The sequence below is a fragment of the Aotus nancymaae genome, unplaced genomic scaffold, assembly GCF_030222135.1.
Source record: "Aotus nancymaae isolate 86718 unplaced genomic scaffold, 86718_ANA_hifiasm-v0.15.2.pri h1tg000011l, whole genome shotgun sequence".
In the NCBI taxonomy this organism is placed as follows: Eukaryota; Metazoa; Chordata; class Mammalia; order Primates; family Aotidae; genus Aotus; species Aotus nancymaae.
The window spans coordinates 31947035-31965930 of record NW_026988422.1 but is presented as its reverse complement, the minus strand read 5'-3'; the positions used below and the strand labels follow the sequence as shown (position 1 = coordinate 31965930).

Sequence of the window (18896 nt, the reverse complement as noted above, 5' to 3'; positions counted from 1 at the left end):
GCGACAGCTCAGCGCCTCACTCGCTGAAGCCCCACGGCGCTCCTTCCAATCAGCAGAGAGTAACTCACGTCCTTGCGGAAGTGACGGCAGTTCCGTGTCCAGTGGGGGCGGTGGGAGCGATGAGGGTCTGAGTCGGTGGTAGCGGTTGTGTGAAGATGGAGGTAGGAAACTGATCGCTTAGAAGGCTAGAGAGAGAACGCGGCCGACCGGGTTGAAGCAGAGACGGGAAGCCGGGCGGAGAGGCGACTGACGGGAGAGGAGAGAGAGCGGGGTTTGGGGAGTGTTGTCAGAATGTCAGGGTCAGAAGCCATCGCTCCCGGCTAACTCTCTGCTCCCCCTAACTTATCCCTGCGGCTTTCTTTTGGTTTCCAGTTTCCCGGAGGAAATGACAATTACCTGACGATCACAGGACCTTCGCACCCCTTTCTGTCAGGGGCCGAGGTGAGCAAGAGCTGCCGACGCCGTGTGGGGAGAGGGCCTGAGGCAGCCGTGGGGTAGGGTGGTGGGGAGGAGAGCACGGACTCCAGAGACGTGGGCTGGGAACCAAGGGCCGCAATTGGTGTTTAGAGAAAAGTGGCAGCTGCTTCTAGAGCCTGTTGGGGACTATCTGGGGAAGTTCTTGGAAGTTGCTGTCATCAGAAAAGCAGAGTATTGGAAAGAGATAACTTACTTAAAGAGGAAAGTTATTCTGAATTAGAAGACAGTGGAATTGTCTCTTTTCTTTGGGGAGGAAATAGCTACCACAATCTTGAGGGGTCCCAGTAGGAAGAAAATTTTTCAGCTGAAGAAATTGGGGTAAGGGGAAGAGCTTACCTAGCAGAGGGTTAACCGTGGACAACATGTGTTCATTCTTGAAACGAACTCTGTTAAAGGGGTCTTTTAAATTTTATTTCATTTAAATTTCCTACTTTATTTATTTATTTATTTTTTTGAGACGGGAGTCTCGCTCCGTTGCCAGGCTGGAGTGCAGTCGCGCGATCTCGGCTCGCTGCAACTTCCGCCTCCCGGGTTCAAGCGATTCTCCTGCCTCAGCCTCCCTAGTAGCTGAGATTACAGGCCTGTGCCACCGCGCCCGGCCTAAATTTCCACTTTGATAAAAATTTTGTAGTTACCTTTACGTACACAGGTCAGCTTGTTTTGCTAATGCCAGGAGGAAAGGAAATAGCTGCTAGAGAACATAAAAAGAGTTGAGTACGACATGTGTTTCAGTTTGCCAATGACTTAACTTTGGGCAGAATACTTCATCTTTGTATGTCAGTTTCCCCAGCTGTCAAACAGCTGTAATAATAGTCTCTTATGATGTTTTAAAATAGGATTAAAGGTTATGATGAAGCCCTAAAGTATTAGTGAAAAAATTTTGATGAAATACTGTCATAGAGCCGGGCCCGGTGGCTCACGCCTGTAATCCTAGCACTTTGGGAGGCCGAGGCAGGTGGGTCACATGAGGTCAGGAGTTCAAGACCAGCCTGGCCAACATGGTGAAACCCCGTCTCTGCTAAAATACAAAAATTAGCTGGGTATGATGGCGGGTGTCTATAATCCCAGCTACTTGGGAGGCTGAGTCGGGAGAATTGTTTAAACCCAGGAGACGGTGGTTGCAGCTGAGTGAGACTCCGTCTCAAAAAAATAAAAAAGGAAAGAAATATTTTCATAATATAGATACGTATCACTTGTTTAGGGGTGGCAAAAGAGAAAGGTGGAACAGACAAAAATTTCTGTCTTTGAGAAAATGAAGTTTTGAACCATCTGCCATTTTTTGAGGATATTTATATTTATTCTCAAAACTGATGTGGACCATTTGCATCTGTTTTTTTGTACCAAGAATTGTCATGGCTGTCTCATGGGCTTATCCTATAATCCTAACGTTTTCATGGATGAAAATTGGGTTGATAAGGAGCAGTTGCTAGTTTAAAATTTTTTTTTTTTTTGAGACAGTGTCTCCCTGTAGCCCAGGCTGGAGTGCAGTGGCACAGTCTTGGCTCACTACAGCCTCTGCCTCCCAGGCTTAAGTGATTCTCCTGCCTCAACCTCCCAAAGTAGCTGGGACTACAGGCGTTTGAGACCAGGCCCAGCTAATTATTATTATTATTATTGTATTTTAGTAGAGATGGGAGTTTCGCCATGTTGCCGAGGCTGGTCTTGAACTACTGGCCTGAAGTGATCCACCTGCCTCAGCTTCCCAAAGTGCTGTTACAGGCGTGAGCCACCGTGCCTAGGCGCTAGTTTAACTTTTTTTGTTGGTATTACTTATTATTCTCATAAGCAGGGTAAATGTAAATCTAGTATGCAGCAAACTTATAAGTGATATAAAACTGAAATCTGGGCCCAGCACAGTGGCTCATGCCAGTAATCCCAACCCTATGGGAGGCTGATGCAGGAGAATTGTTTGAGCCCAGGAGTTCTAGACCAGGTTGGGCAACGTGATGAAACTCTGTCTCTGTTTTAAAAATAATAGTAATTAATTTATTAAAATTGCCGGGCGTGGTGGCTTACGCCTGTAATCCAAGCTCTTTGGAGGCCAAGGTGGGCGGATCACCTGAGGTTGGAAGTTCAAGACCAGCCTGATCAACATGGTGAAACCCCGTCTTTATAAAAAATAAATAAATAAATAAATAAATAAAATTATTAAAATAACAGCTAAAATCTGCTTGGTGCTTTGCACTCTCAGTTGCCAGTTTCTTGTGAGTGAGATCTCCATTTTTAAATTTCATTATTTGAGTGTTGGAAATCTCACATTGGACTTACCTGCATGAAAGTTCCAATTTCTCCTCAATCAGGTCTCCACAGGTTAAATTTTGTTATTTAGAGTGGTATTATAAATTTTACATTGGCCTCATTCATGCGAAAGTCCATTTTAAAATTATACAAGTAGCTTTCAAGTTTACCCACTGTTTTTAATTCTGTACCCCTTTTATGAAGAGGTAACCACATAAAAAGTGATTACTTTTTGCTTTTTTTTTTTTTTTTTTTTCCTGAGATGGAGTCTTGCTCTGTCACCCAGGCTGGAGGGAGTGCAGTGGTGCGATCTCAGCTCACTGCAACCTCCACTTCCAAGGTTCAATCAATTCTCCTGCCTCAGCCTCCTGAGTAGCTAGGATTACGGGCCTGTGCCACCACGACCAGCTAATTTTTTTGTATTCTTAGTAGAGGCAGGGGTTTCACCATGTTGGCCGGGCTGGTCTTGAACTCCTGACCTCATGATCCACCTGCCTTAGCCTGCCTTAGCCTCCCAAAGTGCTGGGATTACAGGTGTGAGCCACCACACCTGGCCTTCTTATTTTTAGTAGAGACGGGATCTCACCATGTTGCCAGGCTGGTCTCAAATTCCCAGGCTCAAGAGATCCAACCACCTCAGCCTCCCAAAATGCTAGAATTATAGGTGTGAGCTACCATGCCTGACCAGAAGTGGTTCCCTTTTACATCAAGAAACTTTTCTTGAATCATGGCGTGTAGTGAAGAAAAGCAAATTTAAAGTATTAATAGGTAATATTATAATGAAAAAGAAAGAAACTTTTCAGGTTTCAATCTGTTCTTTGTTTTTGTTTTTGTGACTTAAGAAATCTTATTTTATTTTATTTGCCAAGAAGCTGATAGCTAAGTTTTAGGCTCAGTTTCAGTAGCTTCCTTTTGCCTAAGGCTCCTGTCATTGTTAACAGTTCTCCACGTTCTTATTACAGCTTCTACGCCTTCTCTTTCCCTTGGTAGTGGTGGTAATGGTTGTTTTATAACTTTTATTTTAATGGGATTATGGTTTTACTGTGAGCCATCTCAAATATATATTAGAAGTAGGTAAAGGTAATATTTTTAAAAAAATTTTTTACAAGAGGGGAAATTTTTAGACTTTGCTGAACCTCCCCCCAAAAAAGTAGTTACCCATAAAAACTATTAACCATGAAAAAATTGAGTAGTTGGACTTCACTGAAATTAGGAACTTCTTTTCATGAAAAAACATGATTAACAAAGAGGCATTCCACAGACTGGGAGAAGATATTTACAATACATATATCTAACTCATATTCAGAATATATCAAGTACTTCTTCAGAGTAAAAGAATTCAATTTAAAAGGAGGTAAAATATTTGAACAGTTACTTCACAAAAAAAATTTCCAAATTGCCAGTAACTATATGAAAAAGTATCATCATCACTCATCAGGGAAATAAATGCCAGTTAAAATTATTGTAAGATACCATTGCACAACCACCAGAATGGTTAAAATTAAAAAGACTGACCATTTCAAGAGTTGGCAAGGATGTGAATAACTCTTTTTTTTTTTTTTTTTTTGAGATGCAGTCTTGCCTTGTTGCCCAGGTGGGAGTGCAGTGGCCTGATACTGACTCACTGCAACCTCCACCTCCCAGGTTCAAGCAGTTCTTGTGCCTTAGCCTCCTGAGTAGCTGGGATTACAGGCATGCACCACCACATCCAGCTAATTTTTGTATTTTTTGGTAGAGACAGGTTTTCACCATGTTAGCCAGGCTGGTCTTGAACTCCTGACTTCAAGTGATCCACCTGTCTCTGCCTTCCAAAGTGCTGGGATTTTAGCTGTGAGCCATTGCTCCCAGTGAATGTGGATAACTTAATTATTGCTAGTGAGTGTAAATTAATGCAGCCACTGGAAAACTAGCAGTACTGGCAGGTTCTTTAGTAGTACCTACTGAAGGTAAACACATGCCTAACTTGTGACCAGGTAAATTCCACTCCATGATATGTACACAATAGAAATGATTGCATATGTTCACCAGAAATGTTCACAGCAACTTTATTCTTAATAGCAAAACCCTGAAAATATCCCAAATGTCTATCAACAGAAAAAAAATGGTATATTTGTGAAAAGGAATACACACAGCAATAAAAAATGAAATGATAAATGGAATTGGATGATCTAAAAAATATTCAGTAAAAGAAGACAGACATAAAATATTAGACACTATATTAGTTCTCTTTTTTTTTTTTTTTTTTTTTGAGATGGAGTCTCGCTCTGTCCCCAGGCTGTAATTGCAGGTGCGCAATCTCACTGCAACCTCCGCCTCCCAGGTTCAAGTGATTCTCCTGCTCAGCCTCCTGAGTAGCTGGGATTACAGGCACATACCACCACGCCCAGCTAATTTTTGTATTTTTAGTAGAGATGGAGTTTCACCATGTTGGTCAGGCTGGTCTCAAACATCTTACCTCGTGATCCACCTGCCTTGGCCTCCCAAAGTGCTGAGATTACTAGCCACCGTGCCCGGCATTAATTCATATTTTTAAATGAGGGTCAAGAATAGGCAAAACTGAACTGAACTGTCAAAATGATGTTACCTGTTGTGAAGGGATTAAAATGGTGATACCTGTTGTGAAGGGAAGGAAGTATTCACTGGAAAGGGGCACAAGGAAGTGTTCTGCATCTTTGATCTGGATAGTGATTACTTGGATGTTTGCATATGTAAAACATCCATTGACCTATATACTTAAAATTTATGTACCTTACATGAGTTATATATCAGTGAAATAAGAAATAGTAATAATTTCAAAAGAGTAGCTGTCTAGAGATAGTATTGCCTGAGATAGGAAAGTTCTATATCATCTGAAGGCAATTTAATCTTTCTGTTTCTCTTTTTCAGGCTGGCTCTTATATAGTGGTGTTATGCTTAGAGCACACTGGGGAAATAATTAGGCCAATTAGGCATAAAGGTACCTATCCTTCATTAGGAAAAGTAGTACCTATAACATATAACTAGTTCATTATTTCATGGTAAATAGGGAAAATTTTCACTACATCAGTTTTTAAGAAGAGTTATTTCATTGACCCATAGTGCCAGTGTGTTGTTGAATAAATAGGTGTTGGATTAAAATAAATTTCTCTAAAATAACTAACCTATACAATAAGCTAAAGAAATAATAGATTGTGTGTTTTGGTATCAGAGAATGAAAAAAGGGAGGGGAATGGTATTTTTGATTTTTTTGGTTCTCTATGTATCTAAGCATCTTGGCTTATAAACTGTAATTCCCAAACCAGCCCTTCCCTCAAAATGGCCCAGGAATTGGACAGAGAAAGAAAGGAAAGCTAAGTTAGAAGGTAACTGCATATCATGTTCCTGTTTTCTCTTTCTGTGTTCAAACCACTTCTTTCTAATATTTGCTACCGTTTCAGCTTTGTTTTATATTTAACAGTCCAGAGTGTGAAGAGTGTGATCTGGTTATGTAATAGATGCAGTAAAATAAAATAACTTTAGATATTCATTATTGGATTTTACCCATAATTTTATAGATCATTTGTAGTGAAAGTTTTTAGTGAATCTCTGTTTTTATGATAGCATGTGGTTTACCCTTATTTTTTTTTATCCTCTGTATTCTTGATAATTGCAGTTATCTAGTCATTAAAGGAAGAAATAAAACAGAACCTAGAAAACCACCATGAAAGCCATAGGTACTGAATAACAAAGCTTTTCCACATCCCAAGGGGTTGTGTGTAGAAAGAATACCTTGTTGATCCTACATAATGGAATCTCTCCATGTCTAACTTTTTTTTATCATTGTTCAGTTCATTTTACGTAGCCATGTCTAATGTTTTAGTGTACAAGGAGAGTATTCAGATGGTTTATGAGGGGTAGTCACTTGTAGAACACTGGTCCCTTGTTTTGGATATGAATTTTTATCATTTTGGGGTCCTCATTAACAAGTACTATCTTTTTTTAATATCCTGACAAAGTTGCTGTTTTGTAAGCAGAAAAGGATAGGCATCTTTGCTTTGCCAAAGCAGTCTGTATCTTAAAAAACTTGGACACTACTATTTTACTGTTAGTCTAGTACAGTAAATATTTCCTTTGATCCTTCTTTCTGTTCCTATAACTTTTTTTCTTTGTACGAAAATTTGATAAAAATCTTCGTACCCTCTACCTAAAAGATTGCTCATGTAAACCTAAACTGAAGTTTCATGAAGAATTATGGACTGGAAGTTAAAACGTCCACACAATAACAAAAATTATGGGCCAGACACAATGGCTTATACCTGTAATCGTAGAACGTTGGGAGGCCAAGGTGGTAAGATCAGTTGAGATCAAGAGTTCAAGGCTGCAGTGAGTGATGATGGAGCCATGCACTCAATCTGGGTGACAGGGTAAGACCCTGTCTCAAAATAAAAAATTAAAAAGAAACAAAACACACACAACATACATAAATGCATGGTTTGTGTACTAATGAGAAAATTTCAGTTCTTGGGGAAAGTTCAGTTTTTCCCATGAAGAACTGCCTGGTATTTTTGTTGTTGTTGTTGTGTCCTGGTATTTTTGGTGTTGGGGTGTGTGTGTATGTGTGTGTGTGTGTGTGAGAGAGAGAGAGAGAGAGAGAGAGAGAGAGAGAGAGAAAGAAATAGTCTTGCTCCGTTATCCAGACTGGAGTGCAGTGGCATGATCTTGGCTCACTGCAGCCTCCAACTCCCAGAGTTCAAGCGATTCTCATGCCTCAGCCACTTGAGTAGCTGGGATTACAGGCACATGCTACCACACCCAGCTAATTTTTGTATTTTTAGTAGAGATGGGGTTTTTCATATTGGCCAGGCTGGTCCCGAAGCCTGACTTCAAGTGATCTGCCCACCTCGGCTTCCGTAAGTGCTGGGATTACAGGTATGAGCTATCGTGGCTGGCTGAGAACTGCCTGTTCTTATGCTCCACGTGCTACTTATATCTCAAACAACGACCAAATTTTTACTATACCAAGCAAAATAGTAAGGAGAAGGAAAATACAGAAATGAAACTGTATACATATCTTTTTGTCTCTTAGGAAACTTTTACAAATGTGATTCAGAGAGATTGGGCATTTCAGAGACATACTTTCTTCTCCCTGGTTTCTGCTAGCTGGAAATTTTCTCTCTAGCAATGCCTTTTATTTTACTTTTATGTTTTGGAGACAGAGTCTCACTCCGTTGCCCAGGCTGGAGTGCAGTGGCACAATCTTGGCTCATTGCAACCTCCAACTCCTGAGTTAAAGTGATCCTCATGCCTTAGCCTCTTGAGTAGCTGGGATTATAGGTGTGTGCCACCATGCCCAACTAACTTTGTTCTTTTAATAGAGAGGGGTTTCACTGTGTTGGCCAGGCTGGTCTCAAGCTCCTGGCCTCATGTGATCCGCCCAGCTGGGATTATAGGCATGAGCCACTGCTCCCAGCGTAATGTCTTCATTAAACCAGAATTGGAGGCTGAGCTCTGTGGCTCATGCCTGTAATCCCAGCAGTTTGGGAGGCCAAGGCAGGGTGATGGCTTGAGGCCAGGAGTTCAAGACCAGTCTGGGCAATATGGTCAGACCCAATCTCTACAAAAAAATTGAAGAATTAGCCTAGTGAGGTGGCATGCACCTGTAGTATCAGCTACTTGGGAGGCTGAGGTGGGAGAATCACTTGAACCCGGGAGGCAGAGGTTGCGGTAAGATTGTGCCACTGCACTTTATCATGGCTGACAAAGGAGACTCTATCTCGAAAAAAAAAAAACAGAAATGGTCATAATGTGAAAAGAACCTTTCAGAATCTAGAGGAACCTTGAGGTCTGTAAGCCTAGCACTTTGGAGGCCAAGGCCATAGGATCACTTGAGCCCAGGAGTTCAAGACCAGCCTGGGTAACACAGATAGAGCTCATCTCTGCAAAAAGTTTTTAAAATTATCTGAGTGTGGTAGCACATGCCTGTAGTCCCAGCTACTTGGGAGGCTGGGGCTGGGGGCTTGCTTGAGCCAGGAGTTCCAGACCAGCCTGGGTGACAGAGCAAGACCCCCATCTCAAAAAAAAGAAACTTTAGGAACTCTATTTAAAGAATGCATTGTTCAGTTATGAAAATAATGCATTTTCAGTTATGAAAAAATGTGGGTACCTATTGAATTTGATCTGAATCAGTTTATATTTACTATGCTGGTGTTTGATAGAATTTAAAGTTTGTAAAATTCCAATTATCTGTGATAATTGGTTGAGACAGGTGGAGGAGTAATTGTTATTAGGATATTATCATTCATAACAATGGTTAATCATGGTTATTAAGCCATTATATGTATTAAGCAATGTGCTAAGCTTTTATGCACTAAATCTCACTTACCCTCATAATAACCATATAAGGGGATTACTATTATAATTCCCATTTTACAGATGAAGAAAACTTGTTCCAGGTCTCTCTGACAGCAGTTTCTTGCTATTATTTATAATTATTTATTGCTATAAATGCCTCCATTTAGATTTTAGTGTCAAAACAGAACCATAGCAGTTAACATATCTTAGACATTGGTCTGTTAGCTCCATGAATGGTGGGTGGCCTCATTCAGAAGAGGAAGAATGTATTCTTGACCTAGTTGGACTCAGAGGAAGGGATTGAGTCTTTAGCCAGCTGGAGTAATCCTTTTCTTCCTCTCTTAGAGAGAAGCTTCATCAGAGAAAGACTAGCATTGTTGGCATTGTTGAGATTTTCTGAAAATCCTATACAAATGGGAATCTATTTGTTGTTAACATTATAATTTCTAAAGTGGAGAAGAGGTAGGAAACTCTAAGTGCAAATATGTTAGAGGGGGATAAAGTTCCCATGACAGTACATTTTAGCATCCATTTGAAAGGAACCTAAAACAACAAAGTATAATTGGCTGGCTAACGATGAATTTCTGTGGCCTAACAGTTTAGGTGTAATAATTGTGAAACTAACTGTTCTCTATTAGAATCTTTAGAGAGATGTCAAGGATCATAGATAAACAAGTTATAAAGGCTATATCCTAAGTAATGGTACTGAAAGAATTATTCATTAAACCAATAGGCATAATTTAGGACAACAGAGATGGTAATGGTAGAAAAGAGATACAAGAATTGAAAATTGCCAGGCGTGATGGCTCATGCCTATAATCCCAGCACTTTGGGAGGCCAAGGCAGGTGGATCACTTGAAGTCAGGAGTTCAAGACCAGCCTGACCAACATGGTGAAACCCCATCTCTGCTAAAAATACAAAAATTAGCCTGGCGTGGTGGCACACGCCTGTAATCCCAGCTACTCAGGAGGCTGAGGCAGGAGAATCGCTTGAACCTGGGAGGCGGAGGTTGCAGTGAGCTGAGATCATGCCACTGGGTGACAGTGTGACTCTGTCTCAAAAAAAAAAAAAAAAAAAACAGAATTGAAAATTGTGACTGTTAGCCCCCTTGAATGTACCAGATGACCAAGAGTATTAGAAAGAGGAGAGATTTGTAAAATTAAATAGGTCCTAAGAAATTGATTACAAAATAGGATCCTAAGCAGAAAAAATGTACCCTGAGAATCTCTAGTACCCTAATATGTTCACTTTTAGTATGCCAGTTCTCCTCTTTTCACTAATTCTCTTCCCCCTTTTTTCTTCTACAGACATTCCATACACCAAGCTTGGGTGATGAAGAATTTGAAATCCCACCTATCTCCTTGGATTCTGATCCCTCATTGGCTGTCTCAGATGTGGTTGGCCACTTTGATGACCTGGCAGACCCTTCCTCTTCACAGGATGGCAGTTTTTCAGCCCAGTATGGGGTCCAGACATTGGACATGCCTGTGGGCATGACCCATGGCTTGATGGAGCAGGGCGGGGGGCTCCTGAGTGGGGGCTTGACCATGGTAAGGGGCAAGACATTGTCAGGCTTACCCCAGCTAATGGGCATGGCATTAGAGGAGACAAAAGTTACTCTTTATTCCATACTCCACTTGGGTATTACTTGTTTCTCATTCTTGTGGCTAAAGCCTCACCAGCTAAGATTTAATTTCACTTGAATAAATGAAATTTACCATGTAGGTAGATTTTACTTGAAAAATAATTTAAAATTGTACAACATCTGGTTTGAAAATTATTTATTGTGGTTTTTGGGAAAAAGTGTTTTCTGCTTTTATTATGGCCTTTAAATCCTAGGATTCAAATTTGAGTGTGATAGCTGGCACATGGAGGGATTTATTCAAAAATGGTCTGAACCATGTTGAGAAGCTAACACAAAGAACAGAGCTTTTTTTTTTTTTTTTTTTTAAAGGTCTGAGCCAAATAGAGTATTAATTGTGGATTAGTATGTGATATAAATCAGTATGCTGGGCTTCCAGCACATCTCAGCAGTAGAACATCTTCATACTCTATATTTGATGCCAAATTTCTGTAATAAGGGGCTTATTTATGCTGATTGCCTGTATATTGCAATTTTAAAAGCTTTTGGGAGTGTACAGACAGGAAGTTTTTCTTTACTTGGTGTGTTGTCACTACCTATAGATTACTGAATAAGTTGATTGCTGTTTAACTTATCCAACGGTACGACTTCTCTGATTATTTTTATTTCTTCTTTTGAGTACAAAGAAGTAAATTCATTAATTTCTGTGCTTTTTAAAAAAGCTTAGTTTTTAAAAATATTTTTGTTTTTGCTTAATATGGTTTATATGAAGACAAGTTATTTGATGTTTTGTAGTTTAAATGATACAGTCTAGGTAGGCAGGGAATTTATAAGATGTCCTAAATTCAGGGGGGAAAAGTGTTTTTTTAATATATTTAGTGTTTAATTAGTCCTTCTGCTTCTCTCAGGACTTGGACCACTCTATAGGAACTCAGTATAGTGCCAACCCACCTGTTACAATTGATGTACCAATGACAGACATGACATCTGGCTTGATGGGGCATAGCCAGTTGACCACCATTGATCAGTCAGAACTGAGTTCCCAACTGGGTTTGAGCTTAGGGGGTGGCACCATCCTGCCACCTGCCCAGTCACCTGAAGATCGTCTTTCAACCACCCCTTCACCTACTAGTTCACTTCACGAGGATGGTGTTGAGGATTTCCGGAGGGTGAGGCATTCCCTGTCAAAATCAACTCTGCTGTGATAGTCTAGGATAAAACTCTAGGCATACAGAGCTTAATCAGTATTCTTTACCCCTGCCCTGCCATCTCCTCTGCTCTTTGCTGGGTATGGGGTTCCACCTCCCAATTCCCAGTTTATAATTCTCCTCTCAATTCCTATTCTTATTGGTTCTCCATACTTGATTAATGTCTTTTAATGCTATTACCACAATTTTTAGCATTTCTGAAAATTCCATACGTTAGCTAGTTTCCAGACATAATACTTCTCATTGTCCATTATGTAATTCTCTCTCTTTTCTCCCCTACAGCAACTTCCCACCCAGAAGACAGTGGTGGTGGAGGCAGGGAAAAAGCAGAAGGCCCCAAAGAAGAGAAAAAAGAAAGATCCTAATGAACCTCAGAAACCAGTTTCAGCATATGCTTTATTCTTTCGTGATACACAGGCTGCCATCAAGGGACAGAATCCTAATGCCACTTTTGGCGAGGTTTCAAAAATTGTAGCCTCCATGTGGGATAGTCTTGGAGAGGAGCAAAAACAGGTGAGCAAATATTGAGGAACTAGTAGTGAATGTTCCAGAAGTTTTTGTGGTTGTTGTTTTTTGTTATTTTTGAGATGTAGTCTCGCTCTGTCACCCAGAGTGGAGTGCATAGCATGATCTTGGGTCACTGCAACCTCCACCTCCCAGGTACAGGCGATTCTCCTCCCTCAGCCTCCCGAGTAGCTGGGATTACAGGTATGTGCCATCATGCCCGGCTAATTTTTGTATTTTCAGTATTGATGAGGTTTCACCATGTTGGCCAGGCTTGTTCTCAAACTCCTGACCTCGTGATCCGCCCACCTTGGCCTCCCAAAGTGCTAGAATTATAGGCGTGAGCCACCGTGCCTGGCCTGTTCCAGAAGTTTTTAAAGAGATAAAAACTGAGGTTTTCTTCTTTCTTACATGTCCTTATCTAGGATCAGCTGTTAATGACACATATATCGTCCTTTGTCTTAGAAGTTGCAGCTATATACTGACTCCAGAAAACCTATTTAAAAATTATTAATTGGCTGAGTGTGGTTGCTCATGCCTTTAATCCTAGCATTTTGAGAGGCCAGGGCAGGAGGATAGCTTGAGCCCATGAGTTCGAGACCAACCTGGGCAACATAGGGAGACCCCTGTCTCTACAAAAACTTAGCTGTGCATGGTGGCAGGTGCCTATGGTCTCAGCTATGGAGGCTGAGATGGGAGGATTGCTTGAGTCCAGGATATAAAGGCTGCAGTGAGCCATGATTGTGCCACTGCACTCCAGCCTGGGTGACAGAGCAAGACCCGACCCTGTCTCAAATAAATAATTAATAATTATTATAAAAGCACTGAATCTTTATAATAACTCTGTACAATAGCTACCATTTCCTGCTATTAAGGTGGAAACTGGAGCCCAATGCCGAGTAAAGGTCATATAACTTTTAACTGGTAAAGTTGAGACACAATCCAGGTTCTTTAAATTCCATGTGCTTTCAAGTAATAATGTGTCCTGTAATTCCTCATGTAGCATCCTTCTACTGTTTAGATATTTAGCGTCCTTATACTTGTTCTACTTTTAGATATTTAACTTTTCTAAGTCTCTTTTTTTCCCCCATTTATAAAATTAGGCTATTACTTGATAGGCTATATGCTGTGGCTAACTCTCAAATCCACTACCAAGTTTGGATTTAGAATTATTTATTTATTTATTTATTTTATTTATTTTTTGAGATGAAGTTTTACTCTGGTTGCCCAGGCTGGAGTGTAATGATGCGATCTTGGTTCACTGCAACCTCTGCCTCCCAGGTTCAAGCGATTCTCCTTTCTCAGCCTCCCAAGTAGCTGAAATTACAGGCATGTGCCACCACACCCGACTAATTTTGTATTTTTAGTAGAGACTGGTTTTACCATGGTGGTCAGGCTGGTGTTAAACTCCTGACCTCGGGTGATCCACCCACCTTGGCCTCCCAACGTGCTGGGATTACAGACGTGAGCCACTGCACTGGCCTATTTTTTTTTTCTTTCATTTTCTTTTTTGGATTTAGAGTTTAAGAACTTTTTAGAGCTAGCCCAGATTCAAAGGAAGGGGAAATGGCTGTTGATGGAAGGGGCATACAGGATGGGAGAAAGTCTTGTGGCCATCTTTGCAAACAATTTACCACATTGCTTAAGGGAAAATAAACTGGTTAGACAGAGTCCCAGGCTAAGCCAAACTACTGTTCTTATACAGTTTTGGGGTTAGGCTTTATTTTTGTTACAGAAGTGAGCATGGGTTGATGTTTGCTTTAAAATGTAGCTCTTCTTGCAAGACTCCTGTTGATTGGTTGGCTTTCAGAGGTATGCTCAGTGGAGTGAGTCTGCTGTGGAGGTTGTCTTGACTGTTAGCTTTCAGAATTATATTCACTGAAAGGGGCTGTCAGTGATTAGACTAAGATGAATTGTCATTCATTGATAAATAATACAGAACTATCAATCTTTCCTAGGAGTATGGGAGTCTTTTTTTTTTTTTTAAAGTCTATTTCTTGCAGGTATATAAGCGGAAAACTGAGGCTGCCAAGAAAGAGTATCTGAAGGCTCTAGCTGCTTACAAAGACAACCAGGAGTGTCAGGTAAGAGGGATAGGGTAGATGAGTATTTAAACCAGTAAGACATTTTTGGGAACTGTTTGTTAGCAGTAAATACCACATACCACCAAGTGTTTGTTTTCTTTTGTTTTTGTCTTTTAGGCCACTGTGGAAACAGTGGAATTGGATCCAGCACCACCATCACAAACTCCTTCTCCACCTCCTATGGCTACTGTTGACCCAGCATCTCCAGCACCAGCTACAATAGAGCCCCCTGCCCTGTCCCCATCCATCGTTGTTAACTCCACCCTTTCATCCTATGTGGCAAACCAGGCATCTTCTGGAGCTGGGGGTCAGCCCAATATCACCAAGTTGATTATTACCAAACAGATGTTGCCCTCTTCCATTACTATGTCTCAAGGAGGGATGGTTACTGTTATCCCAGCCACAGTGGTGACCTCCCGGGGGCTCCAACTAGGCCAAACCAGTACAGCTACTATCCAGCCCAGTCAACAAGCCCAGATTGTCACTCGATCAGTGTTGCAGGCAGCAGCAGCTGCTGCTGCTGCTGCTTCTATGCAACTGCCTCCACCCCGACTACAGCCCCCTCCATTACAACAGATGCCACAGCCCCCGACTCAGCAGCAAGTTACCATTCTACAGCAGCCTCCTCCACTCCAGGCCATGCAACAGCCTCCACCTCAGAAAGTTCGAATCAATTTACAGCAACAGCCACCTCCTCTGCAGATCAAGAGTGTACCTCTACCCACTTTGAAAATGCAGACTACCTTAGTCCCACCAACTGTGGAAAGTAGTCCTGAGCGGCCTATGAACAACAGCCCTGAGGCCCATACAGTGGAGGCAACTTCTCCTGAGACTATCTGTGAGATGATCACAGATGTAGTTCCTGAGGTAAGCGTCTGTTTTTAAGTCTATCTTCTAGTCTAGTGAAAATGTGTAAGAACATTTTTGGTTGACCCAATAAAAATGGGGGTTGCTTCAGCAAAAACTTGGAGTGTGAGGAAGGAAGGGAGGGAGGGAAGGAGGAGAAGAAAGATAAATAGATAAATGGGGGTTGCTACTAGCATTTAATGCCCAGCAACCAGGAGCACAAAACATCCTGCAGATGGGAGTTCCTTGCAACAGTGACTTGTCTCAACCACAGTACCCATAGTGTTTTCAGTGAGACACATTAAGATAGTCTTCTGTCCCAGACCACTCCTTAACTAAGCAGAGGACAGTAGTTCAACTAGACAGGATATAGCCTAAACAAGTTATTTTTCAGAGTTGTTTACCCAAGGATCCTAAACTTTAAAAATACAAAGCTTTTCATTTCTCCTAGATCTTAAGTTCCTTCTTAGCTTGATGTTTTCTTTTTTTTTTTTTTTTCAGCTTCCTCAGGTTGAAAGCTTGATGTTTTAAATGTGTGGGGCAGGGGATATAGCAAAAAAATTTTAAGTGGTTCATACCATTGTTTTTTAAAAGAGACATAAATATGGCCAGGCATAGTGGCTCACACCTGTAATCCCAGCACTCTGGGAGGCTGAGGTGGGTGGACCACAAGGTCAAGAGATCGAGACCACCCTGTCCAACATGGTGAAACCCCGACTCTACTAAAAATGCAAATTAGCTGGGTGTGGTGGCATGCACCTGTAGTCCCAGCTACTTGGGAGGCTGAGGCAGGAGAATCACTTGAACCCGGGGAGACAGAGGTTGCAGTGAGCCAAGATCATACCACTGCATTCCAGCCTGGTGATGGAGTAAAACCCACACACAAAAAAACCTTTCAGCAGGAAACTTTATGAATCTCCCTTTTTTTTCCTGTTTCTAACAGCACCACATTTTGACTTCTCATAGCCCTCATCTAACTTACTTGAGGTGACTTAGCCTCTATTCACACTCTACTTTTGATTTGATACTGTCAGGAATATTAATGTGTGGCATAAAGCCATTGACAGGTTAGATTAAAATTAAAAGACCACTACCTTTCCACTCCCACTACTTCACTTGATTAGCCAGGCTTAAGGGGAGAAAAAAGCATTAGCATATGCCCAGCTTTCTCCTGATGGGAAGAATCTTCATGTCATTCTGCTTGGCAAAGTTCTGAAGCTGGACTACAGAGGGGGAGACCAAGAACTCACCTTCTTCTGCAGTTTTACCCCCATTGTGAGGAATTGTAATACCTGTTGTTTCATTGGTTTCTACAGATAATTTAACTAGCTAGCTAGCTAGGCAGGGAGCAATCTAATCCACCTTGATGCTCTCTTCCTTTCGTAGGTTGAGTCTCCTTCTCAGATGGATGTTGAATTGGTGAGTGGGTCTCCTGTGGCACTCTCACCGCAGCCTCGATGTGTGAGGTCTGGTTGTGAGAACCCTCCAATTGTGAGTAAGGACTGGGACAATGAATACTGCAGCAATGAGTGTGTGGTGAAGCACTGCAGGTGAGCTTACCCTTCCCCTTCTTGTAATTCAGATACTGCTAAATTAATTTTATTGGGAAACATGGTAATCTTGAGCATAAAATAGAGTAGGTTGCTGTTTATCTGGTCTACTAGAAAAGCTCCCCTGCTTAAGACCTTACATTTGCCACATAGTCAAAGATGACATAATCAGCAGTTCACATTTTTCAGTTACCACATACCTATGTATGCTCTTTAAAAACATGATAGTACATTAAGCTGTTAGTGTATGCAAATACTAGCTTTTGAATCCTTAGTGCAAATCAGACTACTTAGGGAATTAGAATTTGGGGAAATGGTAAGCGGAATAGTAGCACACAATAATTTGCTATTTGTGAGGGAAATCGGAGAAGTTCATAAGATTTTACCCCCTCCCCAGATTTTCCTGGAAATTACCTATAGCTATAGGACAAGGCATTTCTATTTCCTATTTCAAAACCTCTACAGTAAATCAGCATTCCCTCTACTTCTGACAATTCTTATATTTCGTATGTGATACTATGTCACTATGATGCTGCAGAAAATTATTTGGGAACCTATTTGTTTAAGACAGATAAAAAGAATATATCTAGGCTATAATTCTGTTTGTGTATAATTCTGTTTGTGTATGTCTTTTTCTCTCTTAGGGATGTATTCTTGGCCTGGGTAGCCTCTAGAAATTCAAACACAGTGGTGTTTGTGAAATAGTCCTTCCTGTTCTCCAAGCCAGTGAAGAGTTATCTGCTGGGAACATGTCCAAGAGCCTGTTTTTGAAACACAAGCTGGACTTCTGGTAGTGCCTGATCACAACCCATGATGGCCATTCATGTTTCCCCACTTTTCTCCCTTCAGCAGAGGCCACACTATGGAGCAGGGCCACTGAATTTGCTGTAATCTGGAGATGCTTTTTGCTTTCAACCACAAGCAAAAATACCAGTGGTAATAGCAGAGGAATGGGTGAAGGGCGTATGGGCAAGCAAAACATAGAGATAAGGGGTGGTGGTGGGGTTGAAGAAACTTGTTGGTGTAATTGTCATAGGACTTGCCTAAAATATTATTAAAATGATAGGAGAGTACTCAGCTTTGAGCCTAGGAGAAAACGCCACCATGTGCATCCATTTTAAAAGGGATAAGAAATTACATTAAAGGTTCCCTCTTAAAAAAAAATGTTATTCCCCATTATCACATCAATACACTGCTTTGAGAACAAAACTTTAATACAGGCATACTGGGCTACATGGAAAATGGTATCACCCATGAGGTTCTTACTTCTCTTTTTTTTTTTTTTTTTTTGAGCCGGAGTTTTGCTCTTGTTACCCAGGCTGGAGTGCAATGGCGCGATCTCGGCTCACCGCAATCTCCGCCTCCTGGGTTCAGGCAATTCTCCTGCCTCAGCCTCCTGAGTAGCTGGGATTACAGGCACGCGCCACCATGCCCAGCTAATTTTTTTTTGTATTAGTAGAGACGGGGTTTCACCATGTTGACCAGGATGGTCTCGATCTCTTGACCTTGTGATCCACCCGCCTCGGCCTCCCAAAGTGCTGGGATTACAGGCTTGAGCCACCGCGCCCGGCCAGTTCTTACTTCTCTTTACAAATATTATTTATGTAGTTAACCATCCTTATCTGAGTTATCACAGTTTATGAATCTAAGAGGCAGAACTCTACATCCTTAAAAAATTCCACCAAAGTCTAAAGTTGTATTCACTTTTGTTTGATGCAATATCTTTATTTAAGAAACCATAGATCTATCATTATTTATTGGAAACAATCTAAAGAAAAACAGACTAGAGAAGCCACCTACTTGTAAGAGAATAAGTGATGACCTTAAATAGCACTCAAATTTTTACTTTGAGAAATGCTGTCCTAGAGAACCTCCTCCTCAACGAACCATGTATATATTACTAATTAGTTTGATCCTATGCATTCCTGTTTTTAATGGTTTTAGAGGCTGAGAGTAGAGATAGGAACTCACTATGTTGCCCAGGCTGGTCTTGAACTCCTGGGCTCCAGTGATCCTCCACTTCAGCTTCCCAAAGTGCTGGGATTACAGGTGTGAGTCACTGCGCCTAGCCTATGATCATTTTAATGTTTCCCATGC

At 41.2% G+C, this 18896-nt stretch overlaps 1 protein-coding gene across 1 annotated transcript; it reads left to right on the top strand.

The window, feature by feature from the left end:
- The first annotated feature begins 74 nt into the window (after positions 1–74).
- Positions 75–17876, top strand: TOX4 (TOX high mobility group box family member 4). The gene is made up of 9 exons (XM_012466196.2): positions 75–161; positions 373–441; positions 10333–10575; positions 11516–11776; positions 12098–12328; positions 14323–14403; positions 14521–15270; positions 16636–16799; positions 17444–17876. Exons 1-9 carry the CDS (start codon positions 156–158, stop codon positions 17502–17504), a joined length of 1866 nt encoding a protein of 621 aa, XP_012321619.2. The 5' UTR covers positions 75–155; the 3' UTR covers positions 17505–17876.
- Positions 17877–18896: the final 1020 nt, after the last annotated feature.

Bases quoted from the DNA above. Each gene is read 5' to 3' on its own strand.
- TOX4 (XM_012466196.2), top strand. The intron at 10,576-11,515 runs GTAAGGGGCAAG...TGCTTCTCTCAG, and splicing joins TGAGTGGGGGCTTGACCATG to GACTTGGACCACTCTATAGG. The intron at 11,777-12,097 runs GTGAGGCATTCC...TCTCCCCTACAG, and splicing joins GTGTTGAGGATTTCCGGAGG to CAACTTCCCACCCAGAAGAC.